Source organism: Neopsephotus bourkii, unplaced genomic scaffold (genome assembly GCF_033783945.1).
Source record: "Neopsephotus bourkii isolate Nb327-2 ecotype Australia unplaced genomic scaffold, CSIRO-AGI_Nbou_v1 NB_1820, whole genome shotgun sequence".
Lineage (NCBI taxonomy): Eukaryota > Metazoa > Chordata > Aves > Psittaciformes > Psittacidae > Neopsephotus > Neopsephotus bourkii.
In genome coordinates, this window is record NW_026902293.1 from 11,410,285 (window position 1) to 11,431,274 (window position 20,990).

General features: G+C 39.7%; 1 protein-coding gene across 2 annotated transcripts in view; it reads left to right on the plus strand.

Moving 5' to 3' along the window:
- PKIA (cAMP-dependent protein kinase inhibitor alpha) overlaps positions 1-8,632 on the plus strand; it is a 47,915-nt gene extending 39,283 nt beyond the window's left edge. For both annotated transcript variants that reach the window (XM_061342917.1, XM_061342918.1), the window contains exon 3: positions 6,108-8,632. In XM_061342917.1, the coding sequence (XP_061198901.1) occupies positions 6,108-6,187 (80 nt within the window). In that variant the 3' untranslated portion in view covers positions 6,188-8,632. The remainder of the gene's footprint in view (positions 1-6,107) is intronic.
- Positions 8,633-20,990: the final 12,358 nt, after the last annotated feature.

The window sequence follows — 20,990 nt, forward strand, 5'->3', positions numbered from 1 at the left end:
TGGCCAGTAACAGTTCCATCTAGGAGCTGCTGGCATTGGTCCTGTGTGACGTAAGGGGAGCCTCTGGCAGCTTCTCACAGAAGCCACCCCTGCAGCATCCTGCCACCAAAACCTTGCCATGCAAACCAATATAGTGGCAAAGAACAAACTGTCGATAAGCAGCTGACAGGTTTATGCACATATACTTCTCAGAGACCACAGCAAAAGTTCTGGGGGGCATTGTCATAGAATCATAGAATAGTTAGGGTTGGAAAGGACCTTAAGATCATCAAGTTCCAACCCCCCTGCCATGGGCAGGGACACCTCGCTCTAAACCATATCACCCAAGGCCTCATCCAACCTGGCCTTGAACACTGCCAGGGATGGAGCATTCACAACCTCCTTGGGCAACCTATTCCATTGCCTCACCACCCTAACAGGAAAGAATTTCCTCCTTATATCCAATCTAAACTTACCCTGTTTAAGTTTGAACCCATTTGATGATCAGGTAGTGAGGTGGATCAAGAACTGGTTGGAAGGAAGAAGGCAGAGAGTTGTAGTCAGTGGTGCAGAATCTAGCTGGAGGTCTGTGACTAGTGGAGTGCCTCAGGGGTTGGTGCAGGGACCAGTGCTGTTTAATATTTTCATCAACGACCTGAATGAGGGAACCGAGTGTACTCTCAGCAGGTTTGCTGATGTCACTAAACTGGGATGAATGGCTGACACACCAGAAGGCTGTGTTGTCATTCAGCGAGACCTGGACAGGCTGGAGAGTTGGACAGGGAGAAACTTGATGAAATTCAACAAGGGCAAGCGTAGAGTCTTGCATCTGGGGAAGAACAACCCCATGTACCAGTACAGGTTGGGGACTGACCTGCTGGAAAGTAGTGAAGGGGAAAGGGACCTGGGGGTCCTGGTGGATAGGAGGATGACCATGAGCCAGCAATGTGCCCCTGTGGCCAAGAAGGCAAATGGCATCCTGAGGTGCATTAGAAAGGGTGTGGTTAGTAGGTCAAGAGATGTTCTCCTCCCCCTCTATTCTGCCTTGGTTAGGCCGCATCTGGAATATTGCATCCAGTTCTGGGCCCCTCAGTTCAAGAAGGACAGGGAACTGCTTGAAAGAGTCCAGCACAGAGCCACAAAGATGATTAAGCGAGTGGAACACCTCCCTTATGAGGAGAGGCTGAAGGAGCTGGGTCTCTTTAGCTTGGAGGAAACTGAGGGGTGACCTCATCAGTATTTACAAATATGTAACGGGTGGGTGTCAGGATGATGGAGCTAGGCTTTTTTCAGTGATATCCAGTGATAGGACAAGGGGCAATGGGTGTAAACTGGAGCATAGAAGGTTCCACGTTAACATTACCCCTTGTCCTATCACTACAGTCCCTAATGAAGAGTCCATCCCCAGCATCCTTATATGTCCCCTTCAAATACTGGAAGGCTGCTGTGAGGTCTCCAAGCAGCCTTCTCTTCTCCAGGCTGAACAGCTCCAACTTTCTTAGCCTATCTTCATGTGGGAGGTGCTCCAGTTCCCTGGTCATCCTTGTGGCACTCCTCTGTACTTGTTCCAACAGATCCATGTCCTTGCTATGTTGAGGACACCAGAACTGCACACAATACTCCCAAGTGAGGTCTCCTGAGAGCAGAGTAGAGGGGCAGGATCACCTCCTTCGACCTGCTGGTCACACTCCTTTTGATGCAGCCCAGGATACAGTTGGCTTTCTGGGCTGCAAGCGCACACTACTGGCTCATGTTCATTTTCTCATCCACCAACACCCCCAAGGCCTTCTCCGCAGGGCTGCTCTGAATCTCTTCTCTGCCCAACCTGTAGCTGTGCCTGTGATTGCTCCGACCCAGGTGTAGGACCTTGCACTTGTCATGGTTAAACTTCATGAGGTTGGCATCAGCCCACCTCACAAGCGTGTCAAGGTCCCTCTGGGTGGCATTCCTTCCCTCCAGCGTATCAACCGAACCACACAGCTTGGTGTCATCAGCAGACTTGCTGAGGGTGCACTCAATCCCACTCTCCATGTCATTGCTGGACAGTCAGATGGGTGGCTATAGTGCTGTTTGGAGGGTGGTATATTTTTTTTTTTGGCTTTAAGACTAATGTACATATTAAGTTATTCCTTCTGCAGTTAACCAGTTTGGGACCTGTAGCTTCTAGATGCATTCAATTCTAGCTGGGCCAGGCCTTTAATCTTTTTTTTTCATATTAAAAAAGAAAAGCTTTATTAGTATGTGTGTAGGTGTGTCTATTTATTTTAATGTGGGGATAAGTGTAAAATGTTGGAAAAATAGAAAGTAGGTGGCATTTGAAATGCATAATGCCAGCCTTCCTTCTTGCTTCAATTTTCTTCAGTCTCAGATGTGCATTTATCGAAATTGTCTTCGATCTTGTACATTTAGAAGACACAAACAATCCCTATTTTTAAGTTAAGCTGCTGGAGTGATTGTAAGCCAGAGCTGTGTACTTTTGTGATATATAAAAACAATGTGACTGTGCCTGTAATATGTTGGTACACATTTTGTGTGTGCTGTTAGCTTGGTAGTGATGATAATGGCTTAAGTGACTGTTAGGTTCATTTTTAATATATAAGTCAGGAGTTTAGTTTTTCTTGGAGACCTCTTTTGCAGCTTGGATAATTATTGCAGAAAAGTGTACAGAGTTGCTCATAAAATTACCTTAGGTAGTAGCTGCACAAAAATGCCTGCATGCTGCTTCAGGAGGTTATGCAGTTTGAATTGGGAACAGTGAAAATATAAAGTTTGTATTGTTAGTACACCTAGGTGCTGGATAAAAGCCTCTAAATCACAAATATTGGAAAACATGTTGTATTATCATTTGTAGTAGTGCATTATCCCATCATGTCCCTCCAAACCAAAGAGGCGCTACAAAATATTTTGCATCCCATATTCCAGTTCAGAGTATACAAGTGCTTGCGGGATGTATATATGCCTCACACCTGACAGGATTAAGAGGAAAGCATGTCTACAGGTCGTGTCTTCTTTCAAGTTGCATGTCAAACAATTTATTCTAAGTGCTATCTAATGATACAAACGTAGACATCAAGTTTCAATTCTTTTGTCTCTTATTACAGCTATATGCCTTCTCTTGTAAAAGTGCAAGTACATTTGCTTTCAACTACGTGGAGTAATGAGAGAGTAGGATAATGCAGATTAAAAAAAAAAAGGTTATTATGAAACATATGTAAATTAACTCCCCAAGCATATTTAGTACATTCACTTTGAAAAGCCTGCAGATACATTTCCTGTAAAGAACAGGAGCAGCTTTGATCGGCACTAGGCAGTGAGGCCTTGTTTAAAGACCACATATTTTCTGTCATGCACTATTTGATATCTGGAGTACTGGTTAATCTCCTCATTGATAAGATGATGACAATCAAGAGTTTACTGCATAATTATGTGTAATACCTGTAATTATTGTATTATACTCTCCCTTCAAAACAACTGTTCCAGTGTTCTTTGTCCATAATAAGCAAGCAATCTGATATTATGTATGGAATGTCCATATTTACTGAAATTCAAATCAGATGCTAGGTACCCAATTGCAAAGCATTTTCTCTAAATTCAGTAAAAGCAACACTGTGTACATCTGTTAAGTAGAAAACAGCAACAGAAATCATAAGGCAGAAGGCGAAAGATTTTAGTAGGGAAATCAGCTGGTAGTTCTCCTGCCCAAAGCTCTTCCAAGGTAACCAATGCAATTCCAAGAAACTTCATATTCAGATCATTGTGAAGTAATGAAAGTAGTAAGGGAAAAATACAATGAAGAAGGAGGACCAGTCTCCCCAAGACTAAGCTCTAAAACAAATTGCTGGTTTTCAGGGTGTCTGCAGATATGCCCTAGAACACAGATTCAGTGCAGAAGTGGAAAGGAAACTTCCATGTAAAAGTTGTGATGGTCAAATCATCTGCAGAATCCTGGGGATATTGGAGGTGTTTGAAGTCACAGAGAACTGGAATGAAGGACTGATCATAGAAATTTGTGACTGAAAGTAATTCTAGTTCATGGTAGAAATGTTTTAAGTGTAAGCATTGGGAACACTGGTAGACAGTGAAAAATCAGTAATGTTACAGGAAGAAAAACGAGTTAAAAGCTGCACGCTAGCAGAACTAGTAACTGTTGCTATCTTATCACCTCACACAACTGTATTACGGCTTACAGTATATTATTTGGTTTGGGGCTCTGTAATACTATCTGTTGGTTTCAAAATGCTGTGCAAGAATTGCAGCTCTTAAGAGCTTATAGCCATCATGCTTTGAGGGAAGAATAGTTCAAGAGTGTGCTTAGGCAACTTGGAGATTCTTGTAACCCGTAAGCAAAATTATCTGCAAGTGTATTTTAAGGCCTTTGATAGGAAAGCTTTACCAGCAGAAAGGCAAAGTCTGTAAGGGTGTATTATACATTAAATGGATTTAGACTAGTGAGTTTTTTCAGTGAGTTGAGAAAATTTTTCAAGAAATGGTATATTAGAATCTTAGTGCTCCTTCTCTGAATCTTTATGCAATGTGTTTAACATTTAGATAGTGAAATGCTTTGTGTCCAGGATGATTTTTCTTTTAAGCACAAATACTTTGCTGGAAATCTTAACTCACGCAGAGAGTACAAGGGATATTAAAGACTTGCCAGTAGTATGGAGTACAGACCAGGTAAAAAAGGAATAAAATAAAAAAAATCAGGTTCCACCCATCTGGGCATTTGCACTATCAGAAAAAGTGTAGTAGGCTTTGTAGAAAGTGCTTGTACAACCTGGGCAAAAGGGATTTCTGTCCAATAGGAAATAATTGTGTGTAGATCCATTCCTGATGGAATCCTTGTCAGAGGTAAAACTCAGAAATAATTTGCTGAGAAAGTGCCTTGCAAAACAGATTTTTATTTATTACTCAATCCATAATGACCAGAACAAACCTCAGTGTTTAACAGGTTAATCAGTTTATCATACAACTTGTCATCAGGTTGAATTTGATAATTGCCAATACCTTTCGAGGAATTTTGCCACCTCGATACTTAGTGCATGCAGCAAACACAGATGCCACATCTGATCGTTTGCAGTGTTCTTTGAAATGCAAAGAACTTTTTTTTTTCCATTAGCAATGTGCCATTTCTTCTGTATAGAAGAGATACAGTGTTTGTGGTGCAGATGTACAGTCTGATCTAAAATAGGGAAACGATAAGCATTTTCTATTGAGAACTCCGATTATATTCTAAAAATCTGTAGATTACATGTCAGAGGCACTACTATGTCTGATTAAATCCCTTTATAACTTAGTGTATGGAATCTTGTTCTGTTAACTGCTGTATCAAGCCAGTTCAGTACAAATTACTCTGAATCCTTGCAAGATACAAGAGACAACTTATGAGTTAACATTATTCCTTACCTAATTCTATTCTTTATTGTGTACCTATAGGTAATAGGTCCAGTGTTTAGGGACTTCTGTCTCACTTGCACTTAGCTTCCACCTGCCTGAACCTTCCACCTGCCTGAACATTTTAGGGCTTTAACCATTAAGTGAAATACAGTGTTTTGCATATAGGTACTAGTAGGACATTTTCAGTTCACTACTTAGCCTTCTTTAGATAGGCTTCATGGGTTGTCTGCTCATGTGCCACTGTAAGATGTATTCTTTTCCTCAGATGGTTCTGTGGTTTGAAGTGAGACAGCTGGACTGAATGCCGTGCAGTATGGTACTGATAATGGACACTCAGAGCAAGCAGCTTTAATAAACTATTGCTTTTGCTGAAGTTGTGTCTCTTCGTAGTAAACTCTGTTCAGACTTGGTGTAATGAGGCTTTTTTCTCTTGTATTGTCATAATATCATTATGAAGAAATTGTCAAAAATATTCCATTATTTTTGTTAAAATCTCATGGCTACTTTAGGTCTGTACTTAAAATGATAGTGGTGATTGCAGCTAGGAATTTGATTTTGAAGGTCTCTCTTGAGATGCAGAGTATGGCTATATTAGTAAAAGGCTTCATATTTAATGCAAGGTTTCAGTTTCTCTTTACTTTGTTTTTGAGATGGGTGGCTGAACAGTTGGGGTTCTGGGAGGAAGATCTCTTTCGTTTAGGGTGGATCACTCATCCTTTTCTTGTCTGTTACAGAAGGAGAAGGAGATGCACAACGAAATCCAAGTGAGCAAACTGGGGAGGCCCAAGGGGAGGCAGCAAAGCAAGAAAGCTGACATCCAACTTTGACCGACTGAAGCAGCTGCTGGATGTTTTCAGACTACAGGAGCATGCTGGAACAAATTTGTTTCCATGAGCAAGCTGGTGGAAAAGAAAGTGCATGTGTCTTCACTGCTGGAACCCACTCAACACAATGCTAAAAATGGGGGTGCAAGCTGTGGCAGAAGACAGAATTTTCTCTACCTCTGTCATTAGCAATGGTTGAACATGTTTTGATTTTTTTTGGGATAGTGTCATCAGATGGATCCCTTCATAATGACTATTTGATGGGAACACTTTTAGAAAGTAGAACAGGTAAATCTTGTAGCAAATGGCCTGTGAAACATCAGAGGATCTAATTGTGCATCTAATTGTGCAAAGGCTTGTGTGATCCTCAGAGTTTAAAATTCTCTGGCCAAAGTGTTCACCCATTAAAAGAACTGTAAAGAAAGCACTGTTTTTAGAACTTTGCGTCTGTTTTACAGCTCTGTTATTTACAATGGTTTTTGTATTGTATGACTTAGATGCTCCACACTGCCCCTTCTCAACTGCTTATGAAGGATATTTCTGTTACTGTGAATTTTTCTACCACGCGTTTTGAAAGGGCTGGGTTTTTGCATAATGTGGTGATGTGCACATGATAGATTTAAAACGTCAACTGCTAAATTGATTATGCCTAAACTGAAATGATTCAGCATCCCTCTAATTTGTTACTAGATGAGCCTTCAAAATGATTTGTTAATGTGAATACTTCAGCGTGTTTTGTGTCCTTGGTACAGTTTTGCCACTTGCCTGTAGCTAGTTGCTTATCAGAGACTCAAATTTGAATATTTTATGTTCTTCTTCCCCATTTTTCTAATTTATTCCCAATTTCTTAATCTTTCTCCAAGGTATTTTTTTAAAATGTTAGTCCTAGTATTTTATTGTTAAGGCAATTTTAAGAATACATTTATAGCCTTATATAGGTTAAAATTCAAACAGATTCCATGGTGCTGGAGATTTTCCTGGTTCACATGTTAAGGATGGGCCTTGTTTACACACAGGAAAATAACTGGCATGGCTTATTGCCAATTACGTATTCTGGAATAAGTTTTAGATTGTGGGATAGCCCAGCTAGTGGATCCTGGGCTGGATCCACCTAGGGAGAGTATTTTTTCTATTCCTTGCCTTTGCCTCAGTTGATCAGGCTGTTGAGTTTGCAGAGCCGGTAGCCTGTTACTGATGCACCAGGTTACAGCCAAGTGCTAGAAGCTGCCTCAGCAGCCTTTTGGCTAGGAGGAAATGGAAGAGAGAGACTTGGCATCTAGCACCCAAAAGACTGGATTTTTCGCATTTCATTTATTCCAGAATGACAGTCCTGGACCTTCTTTGAAATACCAGGATAGCTTGTCCATCCAGGAGACTACTTGAAACATCTACAAATTAATAACCTATTTTGCAGTAGCTATGCTGATTGATATCCTCCCCCCATCCTGCCCCAATAGACAAGACCATATATGAAGCAAAATGGGCAGCCACACCTCTGTGTGACTAAGGTGAGTAAAGAGAGTGACTGACTAGTAAACCATGGCAATCACATAAGCACCAATCACAAAGTCAGATTAGTTTTATTAACAGGAGGTGATGTCACATTCTTTATATATAGTATATATATAATATATATTTTTGTGTTGTTGTTGGTTTCAAATGTTATGCACTTTTTAATGTTTGTAAACTTTTACTAATGAATAGTGTGATTGCTTCCTGAATATATTAGTCATCAGTTAACAAAACATCTTTGTGGCCACAGCTGTTTGTTTCTACCATATGTATCATAGTACTTGTCACCTGAAATTCTTTTGTGATATGTGTGGAGAAAAAACAAGCACTTCTGATCAGTATTATGAGCTCATTTATTAATGTTAATAAAAAACAAGCCAGCAGTATGCTTGTGGCTCATTAGTGTAATATTAACTCTCACCTTTTATTGTTTGGAAGTTGAATGCCTTCGCTGTCTTATTAGCTGTCAAATGCCCTATCTTCTTGGTAACAGAACTAGTCCATGTGCTTTGAAAATACTGTTAGCCTTAAACTAATTATTTATTTGTTTCACTTGACGTTCCTTTCAGACTTAACACAATATTACTAATCTTTCTTTTTTAATTATTTTTCCCTCCCCTGGCTCTTGCATCAAGTCTTCAAGCTGAACTGGTTGCCCCTTTGTCGTGAACTAGTTACTATCAATCTAGCACAAACACCAGAAGGAAATAAGATTTTAGGGGTTTTTATAGTGTTACTTTATTGATGATCCATGAAACATCATCAATAAAATGTTGTGGGAAAAGGCAATAGTGGAATAAATACAGTACATTAAATTGTTGGTTTTCCTTATTTTCCTTCAGTGCTTTTTATTTCAGTACACTTTCCTTCTTCTTAATTCTTCTGTGTTGTGAAATAAAATTCATTTCAGCCTTTCCTCTTTATTTTGTACTGGTTTCTTCTATTTCTCCTCTTCGTTTTCTTTTGTTTTTAAAACAGCTATGGAGTCCTTCGGTGCTGTCTAAAACACATCTCTCTGTGATGGAAAATAGCGTTGTTAATTTCAGTGGGGTAAAAGGCTGTTTATGTTCCTCATCCCCTGAGGGATAAAGTAAGCACTCATACACTTCTGGACTCTCCTTGCTCTCTTTATTTGAGATACTTCTATAAGGAGGCCACACTTCATGTAAACACGTGGTTAGTCTGTTCCAAGTCACAGCACTGCACCTTAAGCACTGTTACCCAAGCAATTACAAAAGAGCTAGTTCAATTACAGCCACACCTTTACTTCTGAGTAAGTGCATCATATAACAGGGACCCTGATGGCAGGATCAGACTTTGAATGGGTTGTTTTTCCCTTTGCTAGTTATCTTCTTCAGTAAGCCTGTTACTCTGGCTCCTGTTCCACTATCTTTATATTTTATTGTTTTCATGAAGGGTAAAATATTTAAATGTTTGTTTAATCCAGGATTATCTTAGATCTCTCCAAAAGCTATATAAACTCAACAGCGAGATCTGAGCTATCAGTTTAATAGTCCCTAAAGGTCTGACTCTGGTGGGGTTTGTGGTGGTGTTTTGTTTGCTTTGCTGTCTCTCCATTTGTATGTTTTCAGTGCTTCCTTCACCTTGCCAGGCCTGTCACTTCAGAAAAATAGTCTCTGGACTTAGGTGCTTCTTGCTGTAATAAAACGTATGACTGTGTTTGCCAGCATTGCACTTGCAGGGTTTAGATTATCCATCCACTTGAAACACAAAGAGTATAGAACTGGAGAGACATATTGGCTTTTTTTTTTTCCCCTGCTTATTTCTATTGAAATGTTGTCCATGTGCTTCAAAAAGCTTCTATTAAAGAACAGCAAGTACACACATACCCTTATTTCATCAACTATCGTTTTAAGCCAGAAGTCCACCATGAACTTCCATACAACAACTATTGAATATATATAAATAAAAGTCAGTATAGCTGCTACTCATCCCTGTTTTTTCTCTTGCCACATTTTTTCCACCGTTTAATGTAGGAAAAATTATATCCTGCTGTGAGTGACAGGTCATGAGCAGTTAGATTTCATGCAAATGGATAATGAAATTACCGTGTGCCCAGAAGGAGGGAGTTACTACCAGAGTGGTTGACCTGGAATTTCCTGTGGTGTGAATTCCTTCCTCAGCTGAATGATGAAGAATTCGAGGTGTACTTAGTATTTATAGTTTGTTTCAGAAACATCAATTAATTTTGTACAAAGGAAAGACGGAGAGCTGCTGTTCAGACTGAGCACAGTAATGTAGCCCCTACTTTGGCAAAGTTTACCTTACCTCAGTAGTGTTTCTATGCTAGAATGCCGTATGTTTGCTCCGGCTTGTTTTCCTGCTTTGCTCTGCCTCTCTTCCTGGTTGGTTTTATTTTTTGTCTTGTGTTTCCCTTGTAAAATAATACCTAGAAACATATGGATTTTGGATACACGTGGATATTGGATTTTCTGTATCTTTAACTGACTGAAGTCTTTGGAGTGGAAAGGTTGTTTCTTTTCATCTTTTTGTTCAGTATACAGAGGAGGATCTGCTTCAAAGTTCTCAGCATGAGAGAAGCAATAAAGCCTGGAAGAAAGTGTGGATTGAAGAAGATAGACCAGCAATATAAGGAGGTTATCTTTTCTTAATAGTAAGGCAGGTGCAGCCCAATGCAGAAAATAGCTTCCTCTATCATATCAGGGTCTTCAATAAAAAGGAGATAAATTGTTTAACTTGGGTGATATTTTTACTTCAGAACCAACTTCAGGTTTTCAACAGAGCTCCAGAACTGAAGCACACGTAAATCTATGCCCCTTTTCCTTGAGACAAATGAGAATCACCAGCTTCTAATGAAAAAGAATGAGATTTCTAAGATAAATATGAAAGTGGTACTAGATAACTGAGAAAGGATACTCTTTGAAAAGCAGAAACTTTTAATAAGAAAATTACAGACATGGAGGTAGTAGCCAGAAAATTCTCACTCTTCTGTACAGGCTCAAGCAGATTTCTATTATTTTCTGCAGGAGAATGAGGACAGAGATGGTCAATATGAATGTTTGTTACATTTCCATTATTTTAGTTATGTAACATGCTGCCAATATATGTCTGAGAGAAATAATGGTCAAACAATTGCTGATACATGCAATTGAAGCAGAAATAGTCAATCAGAATGTACAGCGACAAAAAAGTGTCACTCCTCCACAGTGATTTCACTCACATACAGCATCTGCAGGTAGTGCTTGAGACTGTGGTAGCACATTGAATTTTACCTTGGTCAGAACAGGATTATCAGCAGCCCCTGTGGAACACATCTGAACCATACATCTTACTACCAGGCAGGGCTGATCATATTTTATGAACTAATTATTTATTTCTATCTGATGTTCAAATTAAATCAGATTTCAGTCTAATGTATGCTTCTGAATATGCATATGGTAATAAATAGGCTGCATTTTAATAGGATGTCTTTGAGTCATTTGGACATGGAGGACATTTATAATGTCCTATGGATCTGTATGTATTTTATGCCTATATTTACACTGAAAATACATATTTTCTGATTAAATTTCATAAGCCAATGGGGATGTGCAACATAAAAGTACTGTATTAGCTTTCGGTAGTACACATTCATCTCTTTACTAATCCTGGAAGTTGTACATAAGTGCAAATACGATGCAGCTCCCATGTTTCAGTAAAAGATCTTCATTTCCACAGCTTATCTTTGATCCTGCAATGCAGTCAAAATGTAGACTGTGTAACATCTGATTATAGTCATCATTTCCCTAGCAACAGACTGATACCCTCAATACATTACACAATATACTTCAGAGAACAGGGCACGCTGTAAGGGAAGAAGATAGGTGACTTAACAGGTCTTTTTCATCTACAATTCTTCTCATCCAGGGAAAGAATTAAGAACTCTCTCTGGACACAAACACAACATCCTTACTTGTTTGGAAGTGCAAATAGCAACGGGAAGTAATAGTAATGATCCTGTAGAAACTATGACTGTGGCGTTGTTATGGAGCCCTCCTCTCCGAAAAATAAAATGAAAGCACCGCGGGAAAAGCAATAAACAGCACACGGACACCTCCTGGTGGCACCACGTAGTATTTTGAATAGGATTAGAACTTAAACCAACCCATAGAAGCCCAAACAGCTATGGTGGATCTGTGGTGATTAAGGTGTTGAGAAAATTGTCTGGAAATCGTGAAAGCAAAGTGTTGTAAATGCATCTTTTACATGATTGAGTTACAGCCTTGGCTTTTGACATAATCTTTTAAAATACCTATTATTTTACAGAGCTTTCCCAGGATTTGCACCATACTCCATCTGTACGGATCTCCATAATTGCTAGAAATCAAACTGGGGTTTTAAAGTAGGCCTTGCAACTGATTCCAGCAGATGTGCTGAAATCAGATATGCGTTATTCTCTTGCCTTCATACGATCTCTGACTGCTATGATGACAGCCCACAGAATCCCAGCCTGCACTCACCAGTCTGACAGCATGGTCAAAACAGTGTACGTTCCTGGTGACCTGTACTATCAGGAAATTCAGAACTTGTGTCTACCAAATAGGCTTTAAGTTAAATCATCATGGCAAACCCAAAGAATACTCTTCTGATATTTGTGGAAAGTTTGTGCTTACTGGAATTCCTGGGGGTGGTGGGGAGGAACACCACATGGAAGTGTCATTAAAGCAAATTCAGAACAACAAGAAGGGATATTTAAAGCCTTACAGGGTGCTTATGATAGACCTCTCTTTCCTGGACCTAATCCCATGAACAGGGCCAAGCAATGAGATGAATAATGAAAGGATTTGGTGGCTTTTTTTGCCGTAAGTAGCCCAAGGTACTTCAAAGAGAAAAGGACCACAAGAGAGCACTCTTCAGTGCAGGAAACGAGATCATATGGAAAGGTGGGTGAGAAGCCACTTCATTTCAGTAATTATCTAAACAAGACTGTCTCATTTCTTCATAGAGAGGCTTAGTGCTGGAGGATATGAAAGGGCACAATGAGCTCCTAAACTGTATCACTAATTCCAGGCATGACACTAGGAAAGGCTGGTAAAACACACTGATGTGTTGCTCTGCAGAAGTCTCAGAAAGATGCATTTCTGAAGATTAACAATACTTTGTAGCAGTTAAAGTCCTGGCACCTCTTCAACCTAACCTGCCAAAACTGTGTTCTGTTGCTGACAGGCAGTCTCACATCTAGGCTTGCTTTTTTTGCCTTTTTTTTTGTTTTTTTGCCTTTTTTTTCGTTTTGTTTTTTGTTTTCTCAAAGAAACATGACTTTTTACCATATCTTTATGAAAGAGCAGAACAGGACTGAGATGGGATGCCACCCCCAAATGCCTAAACCAGACAGACACTTCAAAAATCTCAGAGAACCTCTTCACTCCAACACTGTTGCATGTTTATGTACATACAGCTAAGAATATAGGAGCTTTCTACTGTTTCCAATCCAAAATAGCTCTCTAGGGGATCACAATCCATGATATTCACTGCTTCTCTCTTTGATTCAGTGTTAATTTCATCACATTTCAAGAAGGTTTGGCACATGTTAGAAGCTCTGTGAAAGTCCACAGTCTAAAATACTTGCCTTTCTAAAGGCAATAGTTGCTAGAACAAAAGATTGTCCATTCACTTCAACCACATGTTTCCTTATAACACATAATCAGTATTGCCACAACTCTGGTGAGTAAACCTAGTTTCTACCTTCTTTCCTGATGTCTGAAAAGTGACTTAGTGCTGCAGTTAGTTCCATTTTGTATCAACAAATTTCTCATTACACTACCTATAATACGTTCCTTCTTCAAAATCGAGTCATCACATCAGTCATTTTTAGAACTATGAAAAACTTCTGTATGAAACAAAGCCACACAAGGAAATTATATTCCCTCTGAAGTAGCCTATCTGCTTTCACATGTTCAGGTTCCACAGAACATCATAATATTATGAATTATGACAGTGATGGTACTGCGTACTGGTGCAAGTGTACCCTTCTTGTATAATTGTTGTCCTAAACATAGCAAACTGTTATGCTTGTATCAGTCAAAAAAAAAATTTACTATTTAACTATTCCAGACACAGTTCTGTCATGTGCACGGTTTTCTCCAGCAGAATTACCAGTATACTTAGACATATGTAGCCACCTGTGAAACTCATCAATTGTGAATTCTGATTCTTTTGCTTCGAAACACATTCTCACTTAGAATTTCCTTGGTTTTGAAAGCTGAAAATGATAAATCTCCTATGTACTTTCCTGACATATATATCTGAATGACTTCTTTGCCTCGGTCTTCTCTGGCAAAGGCTCTGACCACATCACCCAAGTCTTGGAAGGCAGACGCAGGGACTGTAAGAATGAAGACCTTGGGCCCACTGTACGAGAGGAACTGGTTCAAGACCATCTTAAAAATCTGAACGTACACAAGTCCATGGGCCCTGATGAAATCCATCCGCAGGTCCTGAAGGAGCTGGCAAATGAAGTTGCAAAGCCACTGGCCATCATATTTGAGAAATCATGGCAGTCAGGTGAAATTCCTGACAACTGGAAAAAGGGAAATATAACCCCCATTTTCAAGAAGGGGAAAATGGATGACCCAGGGAACTACAGACCAGTCAGTCTCACCTCTGTGCCTGGCAAAATCTTGGATCAGATTCTCCTGGAAGGCATGCTAAGGCACATGAAAATCAACAAGGTGCTTGGTGACAGCCAGCATGGCTTCACTGAGGGGAAATACTGCCTGACCGATTTGGTGGCCTTTTATGATGGGGCTACAGAACTCATGGACAGGGGTAGAGCAGTTGATGTCATCTACCTGGACTTGTGTAAAGCGTTCGACACTGTCCCACATGACATCCTTGTCTCTAAATTGGAGAGACATCAATTTGATGAATGGATGACTCGGTGGATAAAGAACTGGCTGGATGGCCGCACACAAAGAGTTGTGGTCAATGGCTCAATGTTCGGCTGGAGACCAGTAACGAGTGGTGTCCCTCAGGGATCGGTGTTGGGACCGGTCTTGTTCAACATCTTTGTCGCTGACATGGACAGTGGGATTGAGTGCGCCCTCAGCAAGTTTGCCGATGACACCAAGCTGTGTGGTTCGGTTGACATGCTGGAGGGAAGGAATGCCATCCAGAGGGACCTTGACACGCTTGTGAGGTGGGCTGATGCCAACCTCATGAAGTTTAACCATGCCAAGTGCAAGGTCCTACACTTGGGTCAGAGCAATCCCAGACACAGCTACAGGCTGGGCAGAGAAGAGACTCAGAGCAGGCCTGCAGAGAAAGACTTGGGGGTGTTGGTCGACGAGAAAATGAACATGAGCCGGCAGTGTGCGCTTGCAGGCCAGAAAACCAACCATATCCTGGGCTGCATCAAAAGGAGTGTGACCAGCAGGTCGAAGGAGGTGATCCTGCCCCTTTATTCTGCTCTGTTGAGACCTCACCTGGAGTATTGTGTGCAGTTCTGGTGTCCTCAACATAAAAAGGACATGGATCTGTTGGAACAAGTCCAGAGGAGGGCCATGAGAATGATCAGGGGACTGGAGCACCTCCCCTATGAAGATAGGCTGAGAAAGCTGGGGCTGTTCAGCCTGGAGAAGAGAAGGCTGCTTGGAGACCTCACAGCAGCCTTCCAGTATCTGAAGGGGGCCTATAGTGATGCTGGGGATGGACCCTTCATTAGGGACTGTAGTGATAGGACAAGGGGTAATGGGTTAAAACTTAAACAGGGGAAGTTTAGATTGGATATAAGGAAGAAATTCTTCCCTGTTAGGGTGGTGAGGCAATGGAATAGGTTGCCCAAGGAGGTTGTGAATGCTCCATCCCTGGCAGTGTTCCAGACCAGGCTGGATGAGGCCTTGGGTGATATGGTTTAGAGCGAGTTGTCCCTGCCCATAGCAAGGGGGTTGGAACTTGATGATCTTAAGGTCCTTTCCAACCCTGACTCTGCTATGATCCTATATATATATGTGAATGGACAAGGGCTGGAAAAAAACATTCCTTTCTTTGGTGTGCTCTGTACTAGTTACTGGCCTGTGAAAGTCAAAGCAAAACAAGTTCCCATATTTAACATTACAGAAGAATCCACCCACTAAATAGCATTCTACCAAATTTTGGCCCTAAAGAATCTAATGTTGATGTCAGCTCCTCGTAGTACCACTGTATTGCCCTGGAGACATTCTTGTTTCAAAAGATGAAGTACCTTATTTATTCTACCACGGTGGTTTGTAAAGCTTGTATGCAGATGCATCAACATAATATTTTTGTTTGAGCTGCAGGACCCCTGCTTTGATCTCAGCTATCTGCAAGGCCTAAGAGCTTCCTAAGAGCTCACAAACTCTTTTTGGTCCCTCCCTACTGTCTCTCATGAAATATTCAGGCTCTGTTCTCTCAAGCGTTATTCCGTTTCTCAAAATTGCCTCAGTAATTGTTATTCATGTGTTGTGAAGTCAGAAAACATTTAGAATTTACTACTTTTAGATATATTAAAACTGATTGTTATTTTTCCTCTGCTGTTTTTATTTCCTTAGGACAAATGATACTACTCAGTAGATATTCCAGTTTGCTAAACATTTTCACTGTACTACTGAAGGTAAGTGATTGTAAAGAACCAATCAGTTAATTTCAAACTAGAGAAGAAGCAAGTAACTTGGGTTTCACACCACTCTAAGTAGACTGCTCAGTACATTCTGCAAAATAACGTTTCTTTTAAAAGGGGGGATCTGATCTTTACAGATTATAGTTCAATTTCATAGAAACTCGCTTCACGGAAGACAATAGACTTGGATTAATATAAAACTCATGTGGAGGTACACTCTGACTGCCAGAAGCAGGTTAATCTGATAAACTTTTGGTGAGGGTTTCAGTCAATGAGAATTAATGGAGTATTTTTTTTTTTGCCTTTAAGTTTCACTAAATAAATTTCTCCAATTTAAAACCAATGATTCCCATCCTTCATCTAACCACATGTGCCAAGTGTATGGGTTTTGGCTGAGTTAATTTTCTATGTGTAGTCAATAGTGAAGCTTCTGCAAGGGATGATCAAGAAGCACAATCTAGTTAGGTTCTTCAAATTGCCCCTACAAAAAGTGTTTGGGGACTGTCTGGCTTAGTTACACAGACAATTCAGTTTCTAATGTGAATATTTCCTTACACCTATACACTGGAAAATCAGGACTCACAGACTCACTTGTCTTTTAATCTTCATTTTTTATTAATTTTGCCATTTCTTACAAAATGTCGAAGTGAGGGCTCATATGAAAAGTGAAACAGCTATTCCAAAAATATGTACCAGTTTCACTACAGGCCATCTACAGACCATCATAGAATGGTTTGGGTTGGAAGAGACCTTAAAGATCATCTAGTTCCAACACCCTGCCACAGGCAGAGACACCTTCCACTACACCAGGTTGCTCCAAGCCCCATCCAACCTGGCCTTGAACACTGCCAGGGATGGGGCAGCCACAGCTTCTCTGAGCAACCTGTGCCAGTGCCTCACCATCCACACATGAAAGAACTGCTTCCTAGTATCTAGTTTAAATCTACCCTTTTTCAGTTTAACATCATTCCCCCTTGTTCTATCCCTACATGCCCCTGTACAAAGTTCTTCTCTTTCTTTTAGGCCCTCTTTAGGTATATCCTTATATAGGAACCATTTTAACTGGGCAAATGCGGCTTTGCAGGTTTAGATACAAGATGATTCACAATGAGGTTGCAGTTGACAAACACACTGATACTACTACTCAGCATATAATAAGCTAATTAGCTGAAAAAGAATCCCATCTTGGAACTGGTAATCAAAGTAGTACCCCAAAAGACACTAATCTGACCAGCCATGCAAGGTTCTAAAGAAGGATATTAATAACCTCAGTAACAGGCATCTGGAGTTCACTTCAGCAACCGTATTGCATATGAAAGTGCATGACTGAGGTGACAATTAAGTGCCTTCAGTGGTAAACAGGCAGGTACAAGTCTCCACTTTTAAACTTTCAGTGATATTTGATATGAATTTGAAAATTGCTCTTGCATGAAAACTTTATACCTTTTTCATATATGAAAAAAATGTGGATTGGGTTGTGCCACTGATTTTATTTTCAAGGGGCAGGATGATACTATTGTGCTTCATATTATTGTTCTTTGCACTTAAATAGTAGAAGGAGGAGGGAGCTATATGTCATCTTGAAGTGTATTTCCTTTCCATGTACTACCATGTTCTTTAACACTTGTAGATTTTAAGAGTGCTTGAAAGCAAATATAGCAGAAGAACTATCATAACAAATCAGATCGGTGGTGATGTCTGTATCTGTGTCTATACCTATATATCTTTATTTAAATCTGTATTACATATATATCTACGTCTAATCATATGGATTAAGTATAGCTATATGGAGATACACTAGCTACATTTATACAGATACAATCATATAGATATATATACTACAGATATATATTATGTATCTCTACAATCCATAATGAGTAGAAAAGTACAATTTTCTCAAGCAGAAAAATTACTTGACTCACCAACAACAATCACATGGCAATTCCATCGTTATTTTTACAGTTTCAGCAATAGGAAAAGCAGAACACATTTTTGAAGAGCATTATAATGGCTAACTAGTCCAGGCAGGCTGAGATTATTTTTGTCTTTGTTCAAATACATGAACTATTTAATTCAAAGCTGTATGCTTGATCACATGTGCATTACAGAGAGGTAAATGGCACGTTAGCATTTATATTCCAGTAAAGGTAGTACACTAAGTCTTTTGCAGAGAAGTTACAGCAATTTTATCTCAAAAGCTTTCATGCTGTAGTTTGACAGCTTGGGCTTTAAAACCTGGGAGTTCTATGAGCCAGTCTGTCAGGCTGCATCATAAGAAAGTACAAATGCACTGTACATGAAGTGAAGGTGCAGCATATAACCTTGAAGCTTCACACATGAAAAAGGTGACCCCTTTCAGTTACCATCTTTTATCCGTAAGCTGATACTCCCACTCATCCTTACCAGAAAGCTGAAATAAATGCTGGGAGGAAAGGGATGTTCCACAGAGGTTTTTACAAACCTCATTTAGTGGCTCACTGCCCAGGGAAGTGGTGGAGTCACCATTCCTGGTGGTATTTAAAAGACATGTAAATATGGCACTTAGGGATGTGGTTTAGTGGTGGACTTCACAGTCCTAAGTGTGCAAAGTTAATGATTGGACTCAATGATCTTAAAGGTCTTTTTTAACCTAAATGATTCTATCATTCCATGACTTTATGACAGCCACTGAGTATGAGACTACCGAGGCCAGAACTGCCTCCTAAAACCTTAATTCTTTCAGGAAGTTCCTTCTTTTTTATTCTGTTTAACCTATTCATCAGATTTGCCAGCTCATCTTTTAAAGTTAAAACTCAGTACCTAAAATAAAGGACCTAAACATACTTGAAGGTCCAGATGCTTTGTCCCTTTGTGGTTGAAGGTGAGAGATGTCCTCCCCTTTCCTATTGAAAGCAACAAAAACTTTGGGGCACTTTACTCCTTAAAGAATATACCTCAAGCATATATGAAACAAAACAGGGGTCAGGTGATCATGACAGTACACTGTGTCTTAGTCTAACATTCAGTCTTCCTAGGACACTACTTTATCAAAAGTTGTAGCAACTGTGCCTGTTTCCCACACAGTTTGAAGATTAAAGCTTTGTTCCATAACATCAAAGGTTCAGAATAAATCTCATCCTTTGTCTGAGGCTTTGAATATCCATCGTCTACCTTCAAGGCAAGAAAGTATTCTGATCCTGAGACCCTCAAGCCTTCCTTTTAAAGTGTTTCCCCACTCTGTAAAAAGAAATTAAAGGCCTTAATTTCTCCCAGGTGAATGCCCTAACCACTAGACTACCTGACAATGGGCCCAAAACTACACTTATTTTCTTTAAGGAAAAAGAGTAGGATTGATAAGCTTATCTTCAAAAGAAATTATTCAAAGAGATTTACATGCTTAATAACAGTAGTTAAGCCAAAGAAGAGAAAGGCAGCCCCCAAGCCCAAAGGGAGAGATTTACATCCCTGACAAGCAGGTCTTAACCACCACTTTGTGTTATTCTTTACAGGCTTATGTACAGGCACATGACTCCCACTCATCACATTTCTATGCCCATAACCCAGAATCAGCCTAGACATCCTCCAAGCACAGAGAACTGCAATAGTTGTATCCCCCTCATGAACCCAGTCCCACATTTATTAACCCTCTTGGCTCTCACAGGAAAGATAACAAGACATGACTGATCTGAAATCGAAATATAACCAATTATTTTCTCTCCAAAAACAAGAATAAAACCTACTTAAATTACAACTATTCAACCAATCAGTCACATCTAGGTGCAGATTGATTCTGACATTGATATTCTAGGTTAATCTTAGTAGAGGCTACTGACTAACAACTGCTTTTGAAGCTGTCAGTTAACCACTGCTTCCCCATCCTATGGTCTCTGCCTTCATAACGTAACCTGCCTTTTTCCTGTATGATGTTGCTGGTTCATAAAAAATCCCCAAACATCCTTTACTGAGAGAAATATACAACTAGGTGAATACAATCTGGAGTTCAAGGAAGAACAAAAATCTACAAAATAATTGTAGCTAGTCCTTTCCTGGCCTGGGGAGATGCTTTTACAGTATCATGAGCAAATATTTTGACACAACTTTTATAAATAAAGACCTGTTCTTCACTAAGAAAATATACTTAAATAGAAAAAAAAATAGAGCTTTTACAGCTGTGCTTAACAGAAAGGTATGTCTGGTATACATAGAAATAGGAATATGCATGACAAAAAAGTATACCATAAATCTATAACTAAATGAATTATTGAAGTCAGACACTGAAATTGAGTGGTCATCTGATAAAAGAATATTACAAGTGAGTGTTTTCCCTTGACTCCATCTCCCTATAATACGTTGTCTCTGAGTAGATGTGAGACTGCTAGAGAAAATTCAGTTCTTATGATGGAAATTTAGAGTAATAGTGCTGAAGTAAGTATTGCACTTATTTATTGGTTTTGAAAGCAGGAATAAACTTTACTCTGTAATTTCTGCATTGAGCCCATGCTATCCATCAGCTTCATATTTTAGCAGGATTAAAATCTGTATATAGATGTATTCATTCCCAAGGCATGTTTGCTGCATAATGGCTACTTCAGGACCACCAGGGGGGGTTCCAACATTGGGAGTTCCTGCTATACAGAATGTCTCTATCCTAAAAAATTATCCTTAAGAGAATATGGCAAAGATATTTCAGAGCTCAGTTTTTT